The 22,238-nt window shown below is 52.8% G+C and overlaps 1 protein-coding gene across 1 annotated transcript; it reads right to left on the bottom strand.

The window, feature by feature from the left end:
- Positions 1-13,994, bottom strand: LOC110561184 (cytochrome P450 2S1). The gene is made up of 9 exons (XM_021657488.2): positions 13,341-13,994; positions 11,956-12,121; positions 8,781-8,930; positions 7,150-7,307; positions 6,894-7,073; positions 5,645-5,786; positions 3,218-3,405; positions 1,382-1,523; positions 1-1,289 (listed from the first exon to the last, which is right to left on the bottom strand). Exons 1-9 carry the CDS (start codon positions 13,515-13,517, stop codon positions 1,093-1,095), a joined length of 1,500 nt encoding a protein of 499 aa, XP_021513163.1. The 5' UTR covers positions 13,518-13,994; the 3' UTR covers positions 1-1,092.
- Positions 13,995-22,238: the final 8,244 nt, after the last annotated feature.

The following is a 22,238-nucleotide window of genomic DNA, read 5'->3' on the forward strand; positions in this document are numbered from 1 at the left end:
TCCAGAAACAAACTTTTATTGCAAAATGGGGACTTTCAAGTCACCCAGAGGTCAGATACGGCCTCCTCCGTCCTGATACAGAGGGGCAGAACTCGTCCCCATGGGTCATCTGGTGCTTTGGGGGAAGGGCTGAGGAATGGAAAGCGGAGATGTTAAAATTTCTAGTTTTTGAGCAGTGTTAGGGACTGACCTCTGGGCTTCTCGAATGCTAGGCCAGGGCTCTAACTCTGAGCCACACTTCCAGGGTACCCTGCCGGGGTCAGGGTATGTCTGAAAGCAGGGCCCTGAAAACATGATTTTATATAAACATGACTGGGGACGTTTTTTCTTCGGGTAGCTGGTCCTCATTTGTATGACGTCTGTGTGCACAGTTACAGACCAGGAAACATTTACATTTGGGAAAATTTGCTGGAAGGAGCGCGTTTGAGGAACAAGGGCGTGAAGGCGGCCGGGAGCAGATTTGGTGTCACGGTGTGTCTCAGTGGAAGAGCCAAGTCAAGAGCGGCCTGGCTGTGTGGCTGGATGGCAGCCCTTGGCAGAGGTGCCCATGTGCCTGCACGGTGAGGTCATCCACGGGAGTACCAGAGCAGCGTGCTGGCTTCGACACGACCCCGGCTGGGGCACGCTGTTTTCTGTGGCAGGGGCCCAGCTGAGTGTGGCAGAGGAGGAGGAAGTCGGTCCTGAGCATGGTTGGGCTGTGTGTGTCTGAGCAGGCGGCAGCGGGGCTGGGGTTGTGGGCTCAGAGCTGTGGTGGGTAGCTGGTTATATGCTGTGGTTCCAGGTGGCCTATGCTACATTTATGTCGGCCGAAAGCAGCTCTTGGGGGCGCACACCTGCAATCCCAGCACTCAGAGGCAGGAGGATCGCAGGGCTGAGACCAGCTCGTGCCACACAGAGCAGGATCGTGGGGTCAGGCAGCCCTCTCCAAAACAAGCTTCAGCATCAGCTGCCTTGTGGTTGGACAGGGGCTGCGGTCCTGGGGTGTGGCAGCTGCACGGACACGTGACCTGTGGTGTGGCCTCCTGGACGCCTGGTTCACACACACCCGAGGCTGTGTCTGCCAGGTGACTTCCACCCTCCTCGTTCCTTCCTTCATCTGGCCTGGTCTCCAGTGGGCCGGACCTGCAGCTGGAAGTCTCGGGGGATGTTGAAAAGTCCACTGACAGCTGGCTGCAGGCTCAAATCACCCAGTGGGCATGGGGTCTCCAGGGAGAAGGCTTGCAAGATGGCCGTGAAGAAGAGCCACAGCTCCGCCCGCGCCAGGCCTTCCCCCAGGCACACTCGCTTCCCTGGCAGGAAGGGGTTGAGTCAGCTGTGCTCACATCTGGACCCACAGAGACCGGACTGACACCCCCTATCCACCCCAAAGCCCAGCAGGTACCTAAGGAGTAAGGCAGGAAGGCCTTGTGCTTCCTCAGCCGGCCGTCCGTGTCCAGGAAGCGACCTGGATTGAACTCCTCAGGATTCTCGAAAACCTCAGGGTCATGCAGTACGGAGCCAATCAGGGCGAAGACTTCAGTGCCCTGAGGAGACAGGGTGAAAACTCGCATGGCTGGGTGTTCTGCGGTGATGATGCCTTTAACATACCTTGATTAAACATTAAAATCTTAAAAGAGATTTATTTGTATTTAGATTTTTTTATTCTAGTGTTTTAAACTGTGTGTGCACATGTGCCCGTGGGGACCGTGTGTGGATACTCACGGGTGCCAGGAGCGTCGGATCACCCAACACGGGGGCCGAGACCCAGACATGGGTCTTCTTCTAGAGCACTGTGCACTCTTAAATTAAACTGTCAGTCACCCTCTCTCCCTTCTCCCCTTTGCTCCTACCTTCTTTCAAGACAGGGTCTCACTGTGTAGCCCAGGCTAGCCTTGGACTGCAGCAGTTCTCCTGCCTCAGTGTCGGGGCACTGTGTGCATCTGTCCCCACGTGGGACCTGGGTGTTCACGCTCTCTGACTTGTATGTAACAGATGCACACAGCGGCCTGCCGCCTTTCCTCCTACCCTGACTCTCTGGAATAAGTGCAGGAAGGAGACAGCAGTATGCCCAGTTTAAAGACAGAGAATCTGGAGATGGTGGCACAGGCCTGTAATCTCGGCGGAGAGAGGATGATAGCAAGATTGTAAGTTCAAGGCCAGCCGGGGCTACTTAGCAAGAAAAAGAAAGCGGGTGTTTGTCTTGGAATGTAAGCCAGTGGTTGAACACTTCTATGCGGGGCCCTGGGTTCAACCCTCATCCTACATGGCGGGGAGAGAGAAACGTAAAAAGGAGGGGTACACTAAGGCCCAGAGAACTTAGCCGTAGCCGAAGGACACCTCCAGGGAAGCCTGGCAGAGCGTGTTATTTTTACACTGTTTTGAAATTCTGTGAGTATGTTGTGATCGAGAGATTAAGTCCTTGCCCTATGAAGCCAGCTCTCTGGGGAATGTCTCAGGGAGGCAAACGCGAGGGTGTGTGTGGGAGAGCCTGTCTGTGAAGGCCACAGGCAGGAGGACTGCATCCCTTCAGGCCAGACCAGCTTGCGTATCCTCGGGGGTGAGGGCAGGCGGGGGAGCTGGAGTGGAGGGGCACGGAGCTCTCTGCTAGGGGTCTGGCCTTCAGGTGTGAGCCGGGAAGGTGAGGGAGCTGCCGGGAAAGCACCGTGGGCTGTTATTAAATAACAGGAAGTGCTGAAGGTAGGTTCTGGGTTCAAATCCTGTCTTTCCACTCTCCCACTAGGCACCTATGTACAGACCTTAGTTTCTCCACCTGTAAAGTGGGTGTGGTAATTACACAGGGTTCTGTTTTAACTCTAGCAGAAAGCACCCAGAACAACAGCTGACCCAACGTAACGTGTTATGACAGCGCGGTTGTCCTTTGTATGTACACACGGCACCTACCCACCGCGAAGAGCTGGTGTCTGCAAGGGTCATCTTACAAGTGCAAATGAGCGTTATTATTATTATTGCTATTGTTATTATTCCTAATCTAGTAGAGGCTGATTACTCTGCTGAGGCTCAGCGGATGAAACTATGCTCAAGCCCCAGCTAAGAAAACAGGCTCGGCCAGCAGAAGGATTTGATTCAGAAGGAGCCTCCGCGGATGTTCTCCCAGGATTGGGACTATATCGCCCCCTGGTGGTTGCATGCCCGAACTGTCTCAGTGGAGGCCGGAGAGAAAGGGCTTAGGTTGGTCGTCCAGGGCAGAGTAACTGCTCCCGCCAGGCCACACACCTACCTGGGGCAGAGTGTATCCCCGGAAGCGAGTGGTCGCCGTGAGGGTGTGAGGCATTCCCAGCGGCACCAGCGCCAGGAGCCGCTGTGCCTCGTGCAGGACTGCATCGGTGTAAGGGAGGCGATCGCGGTCGCCCAGACCCGGCGCCCTGCCGGGACCCAGCTCGCGGGTCAGCTCCTCCCGCACTCGCCCTGCATGCAAGAGGAGGGTTGCGGTCAGGGTGAGGCGGACCCTGGGAGCCTCACGCTGTGCAGCAGTGGTTTGGCGAGGAGCAGCGTGGGCCTGGGGTCGCCTTCATCCTGGGCTGGGTCTGAACTTGCGTAAACTAAAAACCCACCTGCCTCTGCCTCCCAAGTGCTGAGATTAAAGGCGTGCATTACCATGCCCGGCATGGCGGGCACCATTACTGATCCCCACCTCCTGGATGAGGAAACCGAGGCCCCCAGAGCCAAGTCATTCACTCAAAGTCATAGCCGAGTCTGTAAGTGCTGCCTGGGCTGGGTTATTTCACCAGTCTTCAGGCATTTAGCAGGAAACACTGAGTTCCTGGGAAGCTGGGGGGCGGGGGAAAGGGTGGGAGAGGGTTACCCCTCTGCTCTGGTTATGACCCTCCCCTCTTCTGCATTGCATTTTAGTCTGTTTTGAGACTAAACACTATAGCCCAGGCTGGAGTGTAACTCAATGTGTAGCCCAGGCTGGACCTCCAACACCCTGCGTTCTGGCTTCACAGCCTGCTAAGTGCCGGTCACACAGGTGTGCACACCTGGGTGATGACTCCACTTGTAGGGTAGGGGTTATGGGTGTCAACACCCTGCTCTTTTACTCCATCTTATTCCTTTAAGACAGCATCTCTCAAGCCAGGTGCAGTGGCCCACAGCTGTAACCCCAGCACTCTGGAAGCACAGGCAGGCCAGGCAGATCTCTGTGAGTTCGAGGCCAGCCTGGTCTAAAAACAGCCAGGGCCTCACAGAGAAACCCTGAGAGACAGGTCTCTCATGGATGTGGAGCTAGGCTGGCAGCCAGCAAATCCCAGGAGTTCTCTTGTCTTGGCCCCTCCTCCCTTAGTGCTGGGGTTACAAACATGCTAAGCTTTTTACCTGTGATGGAGACTTGAACTCAGGTCCCCATGCTTGCACAACAAGCCTCTTACCCTGAGCCAGCTCCCTAGCGCTGATAATGATTTGTAATCTCCCATCCTGATCCAGTGTCTTGTGGAGTTTGGATTCCTCTCCTTTTGTGGGCATAGGCCCTTCCAAGGTGACTTTCCACCCCCCTGCCCCTTCTCTTGAGACAGAGCCTTGCTACAGAGCCAAGGCTGGCCTCGAACTTGTAGCAGTCGTGCTGCTTCAGGTCTTCTGGGTGCTGGGATTACAAGCACGAGCCTCCGTCCCTGTTCAGTGTCTGTCCTTTGAAACCACCCCCATCTTCATCCATCTTGTCTCTAGCTCAGGGTGAGGCCACTGCCCTCAGCCTCTCAGCTAGCCACTCATGTCTGCCCCTGGACAAGCCCTTCCTCGTTTTCCACAGCCAGCTATTCTGCCCCACGTCTGCACAGCCTGGCCTAGTCCTGTCTTCCTGCTTGCTCAGGTCTCTGTTTGCCTTCTGGAACACTTGGCATCCTCCCACCATTTACAATCCAGCCTGTGCGTGTGTGCGTGTGTGTGTGTGTGTGTGTGTGTGTGTGTGTGTGTGTGTGGTGTGTTGGGGTGTGGTAACTGGGAATGATACCCAGAGCCTGATGGATGCTGGGCAATCACTCTTCCACGGAGCCAGGCCCCCACCTCTCACCGGAGGACCCCTCCACCCTCCCCTGAGATTCTACGCCAGAGCCCTGCCACGAAGTTACAACCTCCTACAATTCATTCCAACGTGGCAGTGCAAAGATCTTCTAAGATGCAGCTTTCAGCCGAGTGTGGTAATTCACATCCACAAACGTAGCACTTTGGGAAGCTGAGCCAGGATGCTGAGCTGGAGACCAGCTTGGGCTATCCAGTGAGTAGGAGGCTAGCTTGGGCTACAGAGTATGACCCTATCTCAAATAAAATAAATAAATTCATAAGCTGGGCGTGGTGGTGCACGCCTGTGATCCCAGCACTCAGGAGGCAGAGGCAGGGGGATCTCTGTGAGTTCAAGGCCAGCCTGGTCTATAGAGTGAGTCCAGAGCAGCCAAGGCTACCCAGAGAACCTTGTCTCGAAAAAAACAAAAACACCAACTTTAATCACTTCTTCTCTGGCTACCCGTGACTGAGGCAAGGCACAGTGAACAGTGACAAGGCGGCACAGACGCGCCCCGCACAGACGCGCCCCGCCTCTCCCCACGTCTCACACTGTGGTCAGAGCCCCGGAAGCCCTCAACTCCTCCCCGCACCTCTGTCCTCTGGAACCCACACTTGGGTTCCTGGGGCCTGCCTGGCCGGGGCAGTTTCTTACGTTGGACTTGAGGGTATTTCAGCAGGAGCAGAAAGGCATAGCGGAGGGTGGCACCGACGGTCATGGTCCCGGCAAACAGCAGGTATGTGACCGTCATGAGCAGGTTCTTCTCCGTGAATTCTGTCCCTGCGTCTTGTTTCTCCTGAGTATTGAAATAAATGTTTGGGACAGGTTGAGAAATTAGGAAGTATTGCTTAATCGGGATATAGATTCTGGAAGGTGATTATTATTTATTACTATTATTGTGTGTGTGTGTGTGTGTGTGTGTGTGTGTGTGTATGGTTTTTCCAGAGAGGGTTCTCTCTGTGTCCCCGGCTGTCCTGGAACTCACTCTATAGCCCAGGCTGGCCACAAACTCAGAGATCCGTCTGCCTCTGCCTCCAGTGTTCTGGAATTAAAGGTGTGTACCACCACTGCCAGCTGAGACTCAAGATTAAAAAAAAAATCTTCCTTTTAAATTTCATGTGTGGGCATGTGTGTGCCATAGCACGCATGTGAAGGTCAGAGGACAGCTCACAGGACCTGGTTCTCTCTGTCCACTGGTGGGTCCCTGGGGATCGAGCGCAGACAGTTGGACTCGAGCCAGACACCTGGACCCACTGAGACCCGCCATTGCTCACTACTCCTGTTCTTGAAACTGGGTCACTTGTAGCCCAGACAGGCCTCAAACTCGCTATGTAGCTGAAGAGGACCTTCTGTCCTCCTGTCCCTGCCTCCCAGGCGCTGGGATCACAGGTGTGAGCCACCACACCCAGAGGCAGAACCCTGGACTTCCTGTATGCCAGACTGGACTCAGCCGGCAGGGCTGCGCTTCCTACGCAGAGACCTGTAGGTAAAGAGAGCTAAAACCAGACCTCGTGCTTTAGCGCTGGGAGGCAGAAGCAGGGCATGTCTATGCAAGTTCCAGCCTAGCCTGGGCTGCAGAGTGAGTTCCAGGCCAGCCTAGGCTACATGGTGATTTCCAGGCCAGTCTGGGCTACAGAGTAAGATGGTATCTCACCAAAATAAAAAGAGAAGAGAATAATGGGGATCCTCAGGAGCTCTGAGGCCCTGGGAAAGCTCTGTGTAGATAGGAGGCCAGATGATTAAGAAGGGATGATCTCTTTCCCTGGCAAAATAAGACCTTTTCAGAGTCCAATCCTGAGTCCATCCCGGGGAGGACAAGGACTCAGCAGCCCCTGAACAGATGGACTGTGGGCTAGGCCAGCAGCCATATTTGAGAGGGACCCTTTCCTCCAAGTTTCCACACCTGCGCCATCTTCAGCAGAAAGGCATCCACGACGTCACGCGCAGGGCCCGAGGCGTGGAAGCTTCCCCGGTGCTGCTGCACCTGCTGACTAACGAAGGCAGCCAGGGTGCCCAGGTGCTGCTGGAGCTGGGTGTGTGGGCCTGGCAGGGGCTGCAGCAGCCTGCAGAACATCTCGAAGGCCTGTGGGTGCGGGCGGACAGCTCGTGCCCAGGGCACTCGGCAGCAGGCTCCCAGGCTGAAGATGGCACCCACTTACCTGGCCCCACGGGGAGCTGATCCCCAGCAAGGTGCCGCTTGCTGCCTGGACCACAGCCTGGAACTCTCTGTCCTCATAGGGCAAACGGATACCAAACATGAGGGCACAGACGACATTAGAGGTGGCCTGGGCCAGCAGCATGGAAGGGTTGAACGGGCCTGGGAGGCATGGAAGGCAGGGGGAGAGAGAGAAGACAGGATTAGACCCAGAAAAGAGGCAGAGAGAGAATTAGAGCTTAGGTGTGGTGGCTCACACCTGTAATCCTGGCCCTGGAGGAGGCGAGACAGGAGGATTGCCGGGAGTTCAGTGACGGCCAGGGCTATAGAGTGAGACCTCGTGTCAAACAGAAAGAAAAGGAGAGAGAGCAGGATGCCTGTCTTTCGGGTGTAGCCTTTGTGACGTTGACCATCTGGGGGTGAATTAAAAACGAGTGATGATGAGAAAGGCAAGAAGATTTTTGTTCAGAGGTGTGTACAATGCCACATTGTGAAGGGGGTAAGCATAAGCCTAAAACCAAATCCCCATGGCCTGTTTGGGTGGCGGACAGGCCAGGTTGCCGGGTTCTCCTACACGGATGCCACCCAGGGAGAGACATCCTGATGGGGTATTTGGAGAACCCCAAGAACTACTTATCTGAGACAAAAATGACTTCAGCTGGCCTAAGAAGGGGGGAGAAAGGGCACACCTGAAGCTTATCTTAAGAAAGGACACTAATGAGCAATGCCACCACCTTAGTTATTGCAAAACAAATGTCTAAAGTATCTTTTAGTGTGTACCATGATGTAATCGATACACCAAAATTCAGATCACGAATGGCAAACAGTGTTTTTGTGGGACAGTGCGGATTTAAAACTGACCTGCAGTAAAGGAATGCCATCTTTTATTATTATTATTATTATTATTATTTAAATTACAACCCCAGCTGCCTACATTCTATCACTGCTCTCTCAAGATTGGACTTAGAGGTCTTCTTTCCAGAGATGGGGGGCCTCCTCAACACTACGAGGATTTATTTAACTGGGCAAATGAACACGTTCTATCACCGTCTCAGAAATAAGAAGGCCTGTGTTTCAGTCTGTGCGCGCCGGCCGGTTACAGCCAGTGGTTAAATGCCCAGGAAGCAACTGGCTAATCTTGACTGTGCCAATTTAATTAGAACTCCCTATGCCAAGGACGCTGCCTTTTACCACTGAACGCCACTTGCTATGGTTTATGTATAATACTAAATAAACAGTATTTAACACACGCACACACACGCACGCACACACACACACAGGCACACCGAAACAAAAGGAGCCTAGCTCACACCTGTACTCCCAGTGCTCGGAGACTGAGGCAGAAGAACTAATTAGCAAGTAGTTCCAGGCCAGCCCGGCCTAACTAGTGAAATTCCGTCTCAAACAAAACTAGACAAAGTAGGTAGGTGATAAAGAGAGGAAGGGAGGGGGAGGAGAGACAGAACCTGCTCAGGGACAGAGAGCCCTCGTGGCATTCCAGGGACTAAAGGACTGCCTCAGTAAGGTGAGCACAGCCACCCCACCTCCAAGTCGTCCCCCTCCCCCAGCACATTCACCACCACCCAGTTCCTCTTCCTCTTGGCTGGAAGGATCCGTTGGCCCCGCCCCGCTGACCTTCTGTCTTCTGGAAGGCCTCCACCAGATTCTGCACCTCCGCTCGGATCAGCTCCTCGCCTTCTCTCTTGCCCATGCCCAGGTCCCGCAGAGCCAGCAGCGTGAACTTCCTCAGCTGTTTCCACCGCTCTCCATTGGCAAAGAAAACCCCTGCACAGAAGGCTAGACTCAAGAAGGGACTGGCCCCTTCCTCCCACTGAGACGCCCCCAGGGCCCCTTAAGTACATAATTGAATTAGCTCTTTTTTCTTTGAGCATAAGCCAGAGGAGACAGTCTCCTGAATGTATGACTTTTTATCCTTCTTCATCCCATCTGCCCACCCTGGCACATCTGGAGTACCTGGGGCCGATGAGCCCACGGTGAGAACATGAACAGTCTCTCCCTTTACCCAAGATGCCCGCTCTGCACAAGCTCCCCTTCCGAGCAGCCCTGCGCCACTTGCTGAAGGCTGGCTTGGAGTGGCAGTGAGAAGCTGTCCTCACCCCTCCCACATCCGAAACCAGCTTTGAGGTGTCTCCTGCCCCACCTCAGCCCCACCATCCGACCCCTGGCTGTTGATGGGAGCCCTAGGTCTCCCACATTCTCTTCCAAATACATTTCTCTCCGACCTCAGCCCCTGTCCGGGTCCAGCTGGTCCCTCCCCTGGGCTTCTAGCCTTCAGTTCTACCCACTTCACAGCCTTTCCCTGCTGAAAATGCACAGATCTCAGAAAACCAGAGCCCAGCTGCTCTGGTGTGACTCACAGGCCTGCCGAGTGACCAGAGCCACGCTGATTTTAAGCTGTATTAATCACCTACTACAACCTCTCTCATTTCCTCAAGGGCATCATGAGCTCCCATCCCCACCTGGGGCCTTGCTGTTTCCTCTGTCTGTATCATGCTCAGGGCCCTCCATTCTTTTAGGGGCTGTTGGACATAAACCTAGGGCTTTGTGTATGTTAAGTCCTTTACCAATGAGTCATGCCTCTCTCCAGCCCCTCACTGGGGGATTCTAGGCAGGTGTTATACCACTGAGCCACTCCCCAGCCCCTCACTGGGGGATTCTAGGCAGGGGCTCCACCACTGAGCCACACCCCAGCCCCTCACTGGGGGATTCTGTGTGGACTCTATCACTAAAGTACATCCCTAGCTGCAGCCCATCGTTTTGCTTATTTTAAAAGGTTTACTTTTTATTCTGTGTATGCTTGTGTATATATATGATCGATCACATGTGCACAGGTGCCTGGAGATGCAGAGAAGGATCCTTGGAGCTACAGGCTTTTATGAGCCATCCAGTGTGGGTGGTGGGAGCAAAGCTCAGGTCCTCCACGGGAACAGCAGGTCTTCTTAACTGCTGAGCCATCTGGCCTGCCCCCATCCTTTTATTTTTATTATTTTTGATTATTTATTTTGAGACAGTCTTGCTGTGTAGCCTAGGCTGGCCTATACTCCCAGCAAGTCTCCTGACTCAGGTTGGGTGAAAGCCTGAGCCACTACTCTCAGCTTCTTCCCTTCGCCCTTTTTTGTTCAGCTCAGATGTCACCTCACCTCCCCGAGGAAGCCTGCCTCCAGCCCTACCCCCTACCCTGTGCCCCTCCCCCACTCTGTGCCCTGTTCTCAAAGCTGAACTTCTCATTTTAGAATTCTATCCCCTTGCTATGTCCTTTTGTCACAGGCCTCTCATGGTGAGAAGACCCAGCATCTGCCTTGGTCACCTCTGTGACCTCAGTGCCTCGGAGAGGGCCAGGCACAGGGAGACAACGGGAGAAGGATTTTGTTCTTCTCCCTCCACCATGCCTGTGCACACGCTGACACAACTTCCCTTCTAGCTCAGGAGCCTCGGCTTGGACATCCTCTGTTCCTGGAGGCTTCCTGGGCATCCCTCAGCGAGTAGGGTGGGTGAGGCCTGCCTGTGGATTCCTAGAATCCTCGGTCCCCCTGCCCCCACCCCCACTCGCCTGCCCCTCCCATCCTGGCCAGTCCTCTGAGAGGTCACTGTCTGGTGACAGGTCTGTCTGGGTGCTCTAGGGGAAGCAGGCAGCGGGCTGTCTTAGTCACCGCTATGCTGCCAGGCTCTTCTGTGGTGCTGGAGAGTGAAGCCAGGCCGCCAGGCCTGTTATGCATGCTTTCCATTTTAGCAGGAAGAATTGTTTCTGTATTTCGGGGGCCCCTGACCTTCTTTTCTCTCATTTGGCTTGGGCATGGAATCCATGGCTTTACACAAGCTGGGTGGAGGACACGCCCCTCAGCCCTTCATTGGTGAATTCCAGAAAAATATTTTGCTGAGCCTTGCCCTCACTGGGGGCTTCTAGAAAGATCTCTATCCCTGAGCCACACCCCAGGCCCGCACTGGGGGATTCTAGGCAGGGGCTCTACCACTGAGCCGCTCCCAGCCCCTCACTGGGGGATTCTAGGCAGGGGCTCCACCCCTGAGCCACACCCCAGCCTCTCACTGGGGGATTCTAGACAGGGGCTCTCCACTGAATAAGGCCTGCAACCATCACTGGTGGTTCTATGAATGCCCTACCACTGAACTATATATCTCTAGTCCTGGCTTCTTCAAGTCAAGATTACACTGTCTTGGTATGTGTAGTTCAAGCTGGCCTTAAACTCACTATGTAGCCCAGGTTGGCCTGAGCCTACCAAATGCTGGGGCTGCAGACATGGATCTGCACATATGGTGAAGCTTCTGTGCTGTGAGTGCTTGCCTATCAATTAATAGACCGGGGAGTGGTAATTATTATCATTGCAGTTGGCAATTACTGAGTAAGCACTCACTTGACACAGCCCAGTTTCCACGTGATCTTTGGTACAACCCTAAGTGACAGGCACGTATATCATTCCATTTCACAGAAAGAGGGGCATTAAGTCACCTTAAACACACACACACACACACACACACACACACACACACACACACACCTCCATTGGGGGTGGGGGATGGGGCGGGTAGCGAAAGCCTTTAATCCCAGCCCTTGGAAGGCAGACGCAGACGGATCTCTGAGTTTGAAGTCAACCGGGTCTACATAGTGAGTTTCAGGACAGCCAAGGCTACACAGAGAAACCCTGTCTCAAAAACAAAAACAAAAACAAAACAAAAAAAACAAACCAAACCAAACAAAACACCAAAACCCCACCCCCTCCATATCTCTAACTGCGGCAGGGCCCAGCAGCCCCCATTTGCCCTCATGACTCACCATGGCCATCAAAAGTCTTGTCCAGCGTTGCCAGCGTTCCCCGCCCGCTGAATTCCTCAGCCTGACCTCCCAGGGCCTCTCGGACCGCGTCATGCCCGACCAGCACCACCACGCGGCGCCAGGGGCCTAGGTGTACCGTGAACACGGGCCCGTATTTCTTACTTAGCTGGGGGCAGAGGGGAGAAGAGGGTGGGGACTGGCTCCAGGGAGCTGCTCTGCCAGCCAGTCCAAGCCTTGCCTCTATACCAAGATCTGGTCCATTCCCAGCCCCAAGTTAAAGTATCCCGTGGGGAAGCTGTTTTCTCTTTTTTTGTGTGGAGAGGGAGCAGGAGCCCTACCCTCCCCCCCCTTTTTTTTTCCAGACAGGGTTTCTCTGTGTAGCCCTGGCTGTCCTGGAACTCACTCTGTAGACCAGGCTGGCCTCGAACTCACAGAGATCCTCTGCCTCCTCAATGCTGGGATTAAGGGCTTTAAGCCACCACCCTGATGAGCGGACGCCTCTTAAATACACCTTCTGCCTTCCTTCTCATGTCCTTCAAGGCTCTATCCTCTCATCCAAACCAAACAGCTTTGGTTTCCCATTATCTCCCTCAATATTCGGCTACCCATTTCAACCTCTGCCAAGCCCTTAAATCCCGCAGCAGCTGCCTTGGAGCGTGTGCCCGCCCCCCCCCCCCGGGTTTGTCCTTGAAAGCCCCTCAGAATATTCTTGAATGGAGAACTTCGCCCCCCACTCCCGCCTGCAGGTTGGGACTGCCTTTCCGTCCTCCCACCCGGTGGCAGGAACTCCAGCTCCCTCCTAGCTGCGCTACACCCATCCTCCCACTCCGGGAGCCTCCGGAGGCAGATTCCTCCAGCGCAGGATGCTCTCTGCTCAGCCCCCTCCAGCCTCCGGATGCTTCCCTTCCAGAGGGTGAGGGGTGGGGGGAGCCGGGACGCCCAGCTCTCCCACTACCACGCTGGTCTAGAGAATGTGTGTCCTGCAGCTTCGGTCCAGCTCACTAACTTTCCAGCGACCTGGGACCCCTGGCCCTCTGGGTCCTGCTCTCATTTCTTTCTGGACCTTTGTGAGCTGTCCCCTCCCAGCTCTGGCCCCCCTTCCCGGGCATCCCTTCTCTTTCACAGCCCAGGACTACCTGTCCCTGGCCCTCTGGGATCCCTTCCCCCTGGTCCCCCCTCCAGGACTGAGTGAGCTCTGCCCTTGCTAACCTGGACACCCTCCCTTCCCTTGCCCAGCCCAGGTCAACTTGTTTGAGTCTCCAGCTCAAGACATTCTTAGTCTTCCTGCCCTGAGGACCCCCTGCTTCTGCCTCTTCCCTAAGATAGCCCTCCCCCACCCCCCCCCCGCCCCATCCCCTGGTTCGGATGTCCCCGCGTCCCCTCACCCGCAAGAGCCCGGGGTACAGCGCCCCGGGACGCAGCTGCAGGAGGTTCCCCAGCAGCGGCAGCGGCGTGGGCCCCGGGGGCAGGCGGCCTCGGCCCGGGGTCCTGGGCAGCGCCAGCGCCGCCAGCAGCAGCAGCAGGAGCGCCAGCAGCAGCGCCCAGGTGCTGGCTGCCTCCATCTCTGCAGGTCGCCTGGCTCTCCGCCTCCTGCGGGCTCCTCGTGGCCGGGCGAGTTAGGGCCGGGAGCGGGCGGCTCCCTTCTCTACGAGAAGGGGCGGAGGGGGCGGGACGGCCTCCTGCCAGGCGTCACTCCCCACCTCAGTTTCTCTGTCCCACACCGACGCAGGAACGGATCTCCCAGGTCACCCAGGCTTCCCCGGGGTCCAGAGGGCGGAGGCAGCACCTTGGGCCCCAGGTGGGGCGAAGCAGGCAAACAGGAACCTGGGAGCCAACCTTTGGCTGGCAGCGGCGGCCACACCTCGCGGGGCGGTGACCCTGCGTGGCTCCCCCCGGCCCCTGCCTCCCCTGCTCATCTCGGTGTGCGTGATGCGTGCCAGTGCGGTCTCCGAGGCAGTTTCCTTCGGCCTCCTACCTCCACCAAGGAGGAGGGACTTGACGTTCCGCTGTCCCTACATTGCAAGGCTACGAGACACGTAGCTCTCCGACCCAGGGCGGTCTGTACTGGCTGAATCGTTCTTTTGTTTTGTTTTGAAACGGGGTCGCAGGTAGCCCGGGCTGGCCTGGGATTCCCTGTGTAGCTAAGCATGACCTTGGGTTTCTTAATCCTCCTGCCTCGCCTGCTCACAGGTGGGATTGAAAGCATACCCCACCAACCCCGGTTTGTTGACTCATTTCTTTAAATTAAATAGAATAAGTTTTTGAGTGGATGTCTGTATAGCCGGCTATTCTGTGCGTGCATTCGCGCGTGTGTGCGGGCGCTCAGACTTTGGGCTGGCAGGCAGGTGGAGCTGACATCCTGCTCTCTTCCCTCTCAGGCTGACCAGCTTGCCCCAGGGGTCTCCTGTCTTCCTTACAAGTGCTCTGGGGCTATGAATGCCAGTCCTTACCGGAAGTGCTTGTCCACTGGGTCACCTCCCAGCCCTAATTTATTTTTATTAGCGTATGTTAATTAGATGTATAATGAGTTTCATTCTGGCATTTTCATACACACACACACACACACAACGGATTTTTATCATATTCAACTGGCTGCTCTCTCTCGTTTCCCTCTCTCTGAGGCCTTTCCTCTCCTTACCTAGTCCTTCTGCTTTCATGTATTAATTACTTAATTACTAGTTCGTTAATGGATTTTGAGGACCAGATAGTTTTATTAGGGTTGCTTACAGGGTCTCAGTCGAGAGTCTGTTTACAGGAGCCTTAACGCCTCTCTCTCTCTCTCCCAGGGACCATTATTGCCTCAGAGAGGCTTGGGGCCTCATGAACCCCTCTTTTCCTAGCTCCATTCGTTCTTAATGCTGGGACCCTAAAACTATTTCGTTGCTACTACATAACTGTAATTTTGCTACTGTTGTGAATCGTACTGAAAACATCTGATGTGCGACGGGCTGAGACCCACAGGCGGACAGCTGCAGACTTCCGGCCTCTCGGGTACCTGCCAGTGGCTCCTTGAGTCCACAGCCCTTTGCTGCACCTGCAGGAGGGCTGTTTGCCAGGACTTAACAGCCACGTGTTTGCATACAGTCTGAAACAGGTGGTGTAGCAGGTATCAAGGTTTGGCGGTCCAGGGACTTGTGCAAGCTAGGCAACCGCTCTCCCGCCGAGCTAGCAGCCCCTCTGTTAGAGAGCTCCCACTGTAGACAGGACTTGGTTCTGTGTTTGAGGATGCCATGGTGAGCACTCTAGAGGAGAGCTGGATTCTTCGTACCTCCATGCAAATGAGGGTAAAATCAGATAATCAGGAAGTAGACAGGCCCGAGAGGGATAAGGCAGCATCAGGTGATAGAGCAACTGTTGGCTTGGTTTATTGCGGTATCCCTAGCCCTGCCGAACACATACAGGCATTCAACAAATATTTCCTGTATCAAAGACTGAGCAGAAGATAGGACCTTCGGGGACTCGAGGGATGTGGGGGCGGTTCTTTAGGGCAAGACTTTATATTAAAACAAAACAAAACAAAACAAAACAAAACAAACACTGTTTTCTTCCTGTCCTAGGAAGCAGTGTGAACTGATGTTCCCCGAGGAAGCCATATCTGGGCTGAAGATGCTGCTATCTGACGGCTGAACTGCAACCTTAGGTAGGGAAGAGACATTTGAATGCTGCACAGGATTACGCTGGGCTATCTGTAGTTCTCTTTAACAGTCATGCGCTAGCTCTATCTGAGGTCACATCTTTGTGACTCTTAGGGACAATTTGGGAATGTATTGTTAAGCTTGGCAGACCCCGGCTCCCACCAAAGCTTAGACTATCAGAAGACAACATCTGAAGCCTATAAAACTCTGCCTTCCTTATGATGTGCTTGGTAAATGCAGAGGTTTCACGGCTTTCTTTTGTTTTGTGTCTATAAAAAGTTCACGTCAGCTCCTCCACATGCCATTAGGGACAGCCTGAATCTCTGCTCCCAGCTACGGGTACTCATGGTTGGCTTAGGAGTGTCTCTTATTCCCTTTGGACCAAGAACTGGGGTGTGGGAGAGATAATTTGTTTTTACCTGAGGAGTCATCAGGATTGGCACCAGGCACCAGCACCAGCACTGACCACCCATGGGTGGATAACGGTGAGTCCTTCCAGGAACCTGCATGCCTCCTCTCCTGCTTTTTGTTTTGGCTGAGGGCTTGTTGGTTTATTCTAAGCTGGTTGTTATGTCGGACATCCTATTATTTTTCAAAACATTCTTTCAGGACATCTGTTGCTAGCATTCGGCCTTTTTTCTCCTGCCACTCCTCCAACATCTAACTTTGTTTTCCAATCTCTTGCTCATCTTCATTGCAACCTTGTCCCATTTAGGTTAGAAATTCTGAGGGCTGTTTGCAAAGATGCTGACAATAAAGGGCCCCGAGTTTCTTCTAACCCAGCAGGTGGAGATGTCAGAAGGATCACCCTGGGACATGTGGTGGCCTCCTAGTGACCTCCCCGCCAAAAAAAACATAACTCTAAAATTAGAGCTGGGCAAAATGGCTGGCAAAATGGCTGGCAAAATGGGTCAGCAGGTAAAGTGCTTGCTGCCAAGGCTGATGACCTGAGTTCAGTGGAAGAGAAAAGTGACTCCTGCCATTTTGTGACTTTGACACAAATGGCATGTGTATGTTCCTTCCCCCCAATACAAATACATATAAAAAAATTAAAAAACCAGCCAGGCTTGGCGGCACACGCCTGTAATTCCAGCAGTTAGGGAGGCAGAGGCAGGCGGATCTCTGAGTTTGAAGCCAGCCTGGTGTACAAAGAGAGTCCAGGATAGACAAGGATACATACACACAGAAACCCTGTCTCGGAAAACCTAAAATAAAAAATAAGTAAAAACTGAAACCAAATACCTTATTCCTAGTTAGACGTTCCTTTCATGGCTCACCTAGAAAGACACACATAAGGGGTGAGCAGCCAGAGCCCGGAGTCCCCTCACTTCCATAGACATGCAGCACGGACACTAAATCCAGCGGGAGAAACTGACCCTGGGGTGGAACCGGAGTGAGTGACCCCCATGAGTCCATAAGTCCAAAGCATAACCCTCCAGTTAAAACAGGAGGTTGCGCTTTTGAAGAGGAGAATGTGGGACGCGTAAATGAAAGAACAACACGGCTGCCTGCAATATAGCGCTTGGATGGCAAGAAGACCAGAGTTCAAGTACACTCTTGAACAGCGTGTTCAGGGTCAGTCTGGGGGATACTTGAGACCCTGTCTGAAAAACCAAAACTGAACAAAACAAGAAATGAAAGGAAGGAGAAAACATTCAAGAAAACAAGAAATGGAGGAAAGGAGAAACCATTTGAGAAAAATTGCCATCTGGTCTACCAGACGGTTTTGTTTGATTGATAGGATAACTTGTAAATATTTGGGAAAGGGTGGAGAGTGAACTAAAGATAACTGGTCTTTATGTTTTCCTCCGTGGGGGAGTATACAGTCTCCCTGTGGCTAAACCAGAGTCTTGGGTAGTAAAAGGAGGAGAGATGATGAGTTGGGACCCTACTTCAATTGAAATTCAGAAGCAGCTGAGAAATTATAAAATTGTCAGTGTATAAGAAGTAGATGAAGAAGTTCAGGAGACGGATGCTGATCAGACTGGACAGGGTTCTCCGTTCACATCCTCAGCCTGAAGCCAGTATTGACCTTGGTTCCGTCCTGGCTAGAGGATAAAAGTGTTTGGTGCTCTGGTCCCTGGTCTGGTTCCCAAAGAGTTTAGGAAATGATGGGTCTAGGCAGCACAAACTGCTCACACCAGGCTGGGACCCCAAGGCAGCCACTTCTTGACTGTCATTAAGGAGGCAGGATGAGAGGCCCCATTCTTTGTGCTCAGTTCCAGCTTGTTAGTCCCCAAATGATCACCTAGTGCTGAAGGCTGGGGCTAACTGGATGGACCAACTCGCCCTCCTCCCACTATTGCACCCTAGTTTTTCAGAAGTACTTTATGTATTTATTTATTTATTTATTTATACTCTTTCTATGTAGTCCTTGCTGTCCTAGAACTCACTAGGTAAAGAACAAGCAGACCTCTTTAGAGACCCTCCGCCTCTGCCTCCTGAAAGCTACGATTAAAGGTGTTCACTCCCGTGCCTGGGCTTTTAAAAGGCCCCAGAGAAATCGTTAGATGGTTCTCTGTTTCCTGGGACCATTCCCGAGAGACGGCAGCTCAGCTCTAGCTTTTGTGCTGGCTTTCTCCCTCCCTGTCTCCTTTTTAAGCTCCCACCTATGAATCTATAACAAATTTCTAAAACTCACTCTCTTTGGTCCATAAATTCCAATCTCTGAACCTGAGAGATGAGAACTGCAAAGCCATTGGCTCCAGGCAGCCTTGGTGGGCGGCTGTTGAGTTTCCCAAGATTCTAGCTCCCTAAGAAGAGAACGGCTCCATCATACTCTAAGACACTCCAGTATTCCAATATCATAAGAATTAAAGGATGTCAAAGGGCAGGAAATTGAGAAGAAAATTTTAGTGCCTGAAGAGATTAGCTTAGCGGTTAAGAGCACTGGCTCTTCTGCCAGAGGACCGGGGTTCAATTCCCAATACTCACGTCAGGGGGCTCACCATTTATAACTCTAGCACCCAGGGATTCCATCCCCCCCCCCCCGGCCTCCAAGGGCACCTGCCTCACATGGCACACATCCACCTACACATCATTAACAAAAAGCTGTCAGGAGAGAAAATTTCAGAGCTTATATCAGAATTAAAGATGCTCTGCTTTCTCCTCTTCTTCCTCTTCTTCTTCACTCTCTTCCTCCTCATTTTTCTTCTTTTCTTCTTGTTTTTTGAGACAGGGTCTCTCTATGTAGTCCTGGAGCTCAGTATGTAGATCTCCAACTCATGAGATATCGTGTCTCTGTCCCCCAAGTGCCGGGATTAAATGTGCATGACATCATGCCCAGGAACAGTATTCCATATCAAAGGAAGATATCGGTGCAGCCTCGATTAATGCTCCCTGGGTCAAGGATTGAGCTGGCGACTGGCGAGATGACTCAGCAGGTGAAAGCCTTTGCCACACATACCTGGGCACCTGGGTGTGATCCATGCAACTCAGGGTGAATGTGGAGAACCAACTCCCCAAAGTCTCCCCTCAACACACACCCCACCCACAATATACACACACCCACACCCAGACACACACAGACACCATAGACACATAAGTTGTTTTAAACAAGAGCTCAGTCATTTGATTTTACCAATAAAGACTGGTAGCCAGATGCTGGTGGAAGCCCGCTAGCTCAGAGAGGCAGAGAAGGCACCCAGCTGACCTTCCTCCTCAGCTGATGTCTCTAAAAGAAGGAACGCTCCTTCCCCACCCTGAAACTGAACGTCCCACTCTTCTGCTTCCTTTGCATCTCTGTTGGACCTCTCAACTTCCTTTTACTATCCTTGATTTTTTCCTATGTTCTCTCCCTGTCAGCTGGTTCCTTGCTCAGCTTCTTGACCTGTAATTGACATTATTTAATGCTGTTTACAATATTCGAGCAGAAAGCTCTTGTATTCAAAATGTGTGCTAGGGCTGAGCAACACCCCAACTAGCAACAGGGTTTTCCAGTAAACAACACAATCTTGGGGTTCACAGTGTGATCAAATATCCTGCAATACACATACATGCACACATACATACATACAAATACAAACACACACAGATTAAAAAAAATTCAAATGAGCTGGAAACTTTGATGGTGGGATTTCATGATCTATGCAAGGACCCTTTGGGATTTGCTAAAGAACCCCAGGTAATCTTATTGACCTATGAACCAGAGCATTCTGACATATTAATTAATTTAATTATTGGCTTCAGGATGTGAGGTGGAGATTATTTATTTATTTGTTTCCTGGATAGAAAAAGCACCTTGAGGATATCGTAGATCTGCAGAGCCTGACAGCTCACAGCTGGAACCCCAGCACTTGGGATGTAGAGGCAGGAGCATTAGGAGTTTGGAGCCGCAGTCAGCTCTGAGATGGGTTCCATGCCAGGCTATGCCACGTGTGACCCTGTCTCAAAGGACCAGAAGGGCCAGTGAGGTGACTCAGAGGGTGTATTGGCTACTTTTCTGTTGCTGTGATAAAGGGTTTACTTTGGGCTTAGGTTCCAGAGGGATAAGAGCTCGTCAGCAGTGTGGTGGGGCAGAGTGGAAGGAGGCAGACGTGGAGGCTGGAGCGGCAGCTGGGCATGCACATCTGGAACAGGAAACAAGCAGAGAGGACAAACAAAAATGTGCATGGATTTTGATACCTAGAGGAGCAGCCCCAGTGACATGCTTCCTCCAGCAAGGCCACACTTCCTAGGTCTGCCCAAACAGTGCTGCCAAATGGGGACCAAGAATGAAACTACCTGAGACTTGTGGGGACATCTCATTGAAACCACAGCAGAGAGGCCTTCTTGCTGCCACGCCTGAGGACCCGAGGTCAAACCCTGGGACCCACAGGGTGGAAGCAGAGAAGGAACTTTTACAGAATGTCCTCTGATCTCCACATGGATGCCACGGCATGTACCCTGCCTCCCTCAAAAAAATTAAAATAAGAGAGCTGGAGCGGGGCTGGAGGGGGGGGAGGACACAGAGCATTGTGAGTTCAAGGCCAGCCTGAGCTACGTATATCTTTGGGGTCATAAAATAAAAGACCCTAAGAATGGCTAGATGGGGCTCAAGAGATGGTCCAGTGGTTAAGAACAATAGCCACTCTTCCAGATGTCCTAAGTTCAATTCCCGGCACTGACATGGAGGCTCACAACTGCCTATACGTATAGTCCTGTGGTGTCCAGTATCCTCTGTGTGGGATGTGGTGGTGTGCACACATGCAGAGAGAGCATCCATGTGCATGAGCACATAACTAAAGATCTAAAGATGAACATTGGGTGTTGTCCTGAAGCAAAGAAAGAGACAGGTGTCTGGGCTTTTTGGGGGGCGGGGTGGGGTAGAGTTATGAAAGAGTAAGGAGATGCAATGAGTGGGGACAAAGGTTTCAAGTTTAGAAGAGTACTGGGTGGACAGAGACAAAGTCCAGGATTCTCTTGAGTCAGTTCTAATCTAGATCCACTGTTTTTCCTGCCCCCCCTTACCCTTTCGCTTCCTCTGCCTCCCCCCTCCCTCTCCAAAGCTTCTATTTCTTTCTGTGACCCCACAGAATGGTGGATGGTAAAATAAACTCCTTCCAGCCTCCTTGGGAGCCTCTTATTTCATGTGTCTCTGTGTGCGTATAGTAAAGATGAGCTTTCCCCGGTTCATCTTCTTTGTCTCTGCGTGTGGCCACAGCAGGGGTTGAACCTAAGGCTCTGTGCGCACTAGGCAAGCACACAGGCTCACTAAATTGGTCAGGCTAGCCTTGAACTCTGTAGCCCAGGCTATTACCCTCCTGCCTAACACTCCAGAGCAGCTTGAATTCCAGGCCTGTTCCAAGCAAGCAATCCTGCTTGCTTGCTTCTTAAGAGAGGGTCTCTTTATGTAGCCCAGGCTGGCTCGGAGCTTACTCTGTGACCGTGTCTCCTCCCCTGGAATGCTCAGATCTCAAGTGCAGGTAACAAAGCTGTGCTAAGACTAGATTCATCCCTACAAAGATAAGTGTGCCTTGGGGGGGGGGGGGGTTCTACGTGCATCTGATAGTTTGCAACAGTTTGCAATCCGTGTGCCAGAAAGTCCTGCTGTAGGGTGTGGTGCTCCGAGACCGACACATACCTTCATCCATCCCTGCTCCCATTGTGATGGCCAAGTTATGTTTTCAGTTTACATTGCTGTGCTCAAGATCTATAAAACAAAAACGCCTCTAACCCGTAAGCCCCCCCTGCCCAAGGACAGGTAACTTCCTAGAATGTTGGTGGCATTCACAAAGCACATGTGATAACAACCACGGACTTTTACTTCTGTCAACAAGTTTGGTTGCTTCAGCTGCGCAGGGTGTGCTTGGTCTCACGTAGGCAGGGGTGGGTGGGGTGGGGTGGGGGTGGGCGGGGGGTGGGGGTGGGCGGGGGGGGTGGGGTGGGGGTGGGCGGGGGTACGCAGGCAGGAAGACGTACACAGTCTTGGGGGTTTTGCCTTTACGAGCCTCTGACTAGGCTAACTTGCTATCGTACTCTGGGAATCCCAGGTGTGGACCTGGCTTGCGTCCATCATCTTGGCCAGCGTTTAACAAGGGTTGTTCAAATTTGAGCTCAAATTTGGCCCAGAAAGGGAGGCAGTGGTCTTGTTCTCGCCATGTTAGGTTTCGAGCCCAGGACAAGCAGCTGAGTGGCAGCTTAACATTTCAAAGCATCCCAGGCCTCCAG

The sequence above is a fragment of the Meriones unguiculatus genome, chromosome 14 (genome assembly GCF_030254825.1).
Source record: "Meriones unguiculatus strain TT.TT164.6M chromosome 14, Bangor_MerUng_6.1, whole genome shotgun sequence".
Taxonomy (NCBI): Eukaryota; Metazoa; Chordata; class Mammalia; order Rodentia; family Muridae; genus Meriones; species Meriones unguiculatus.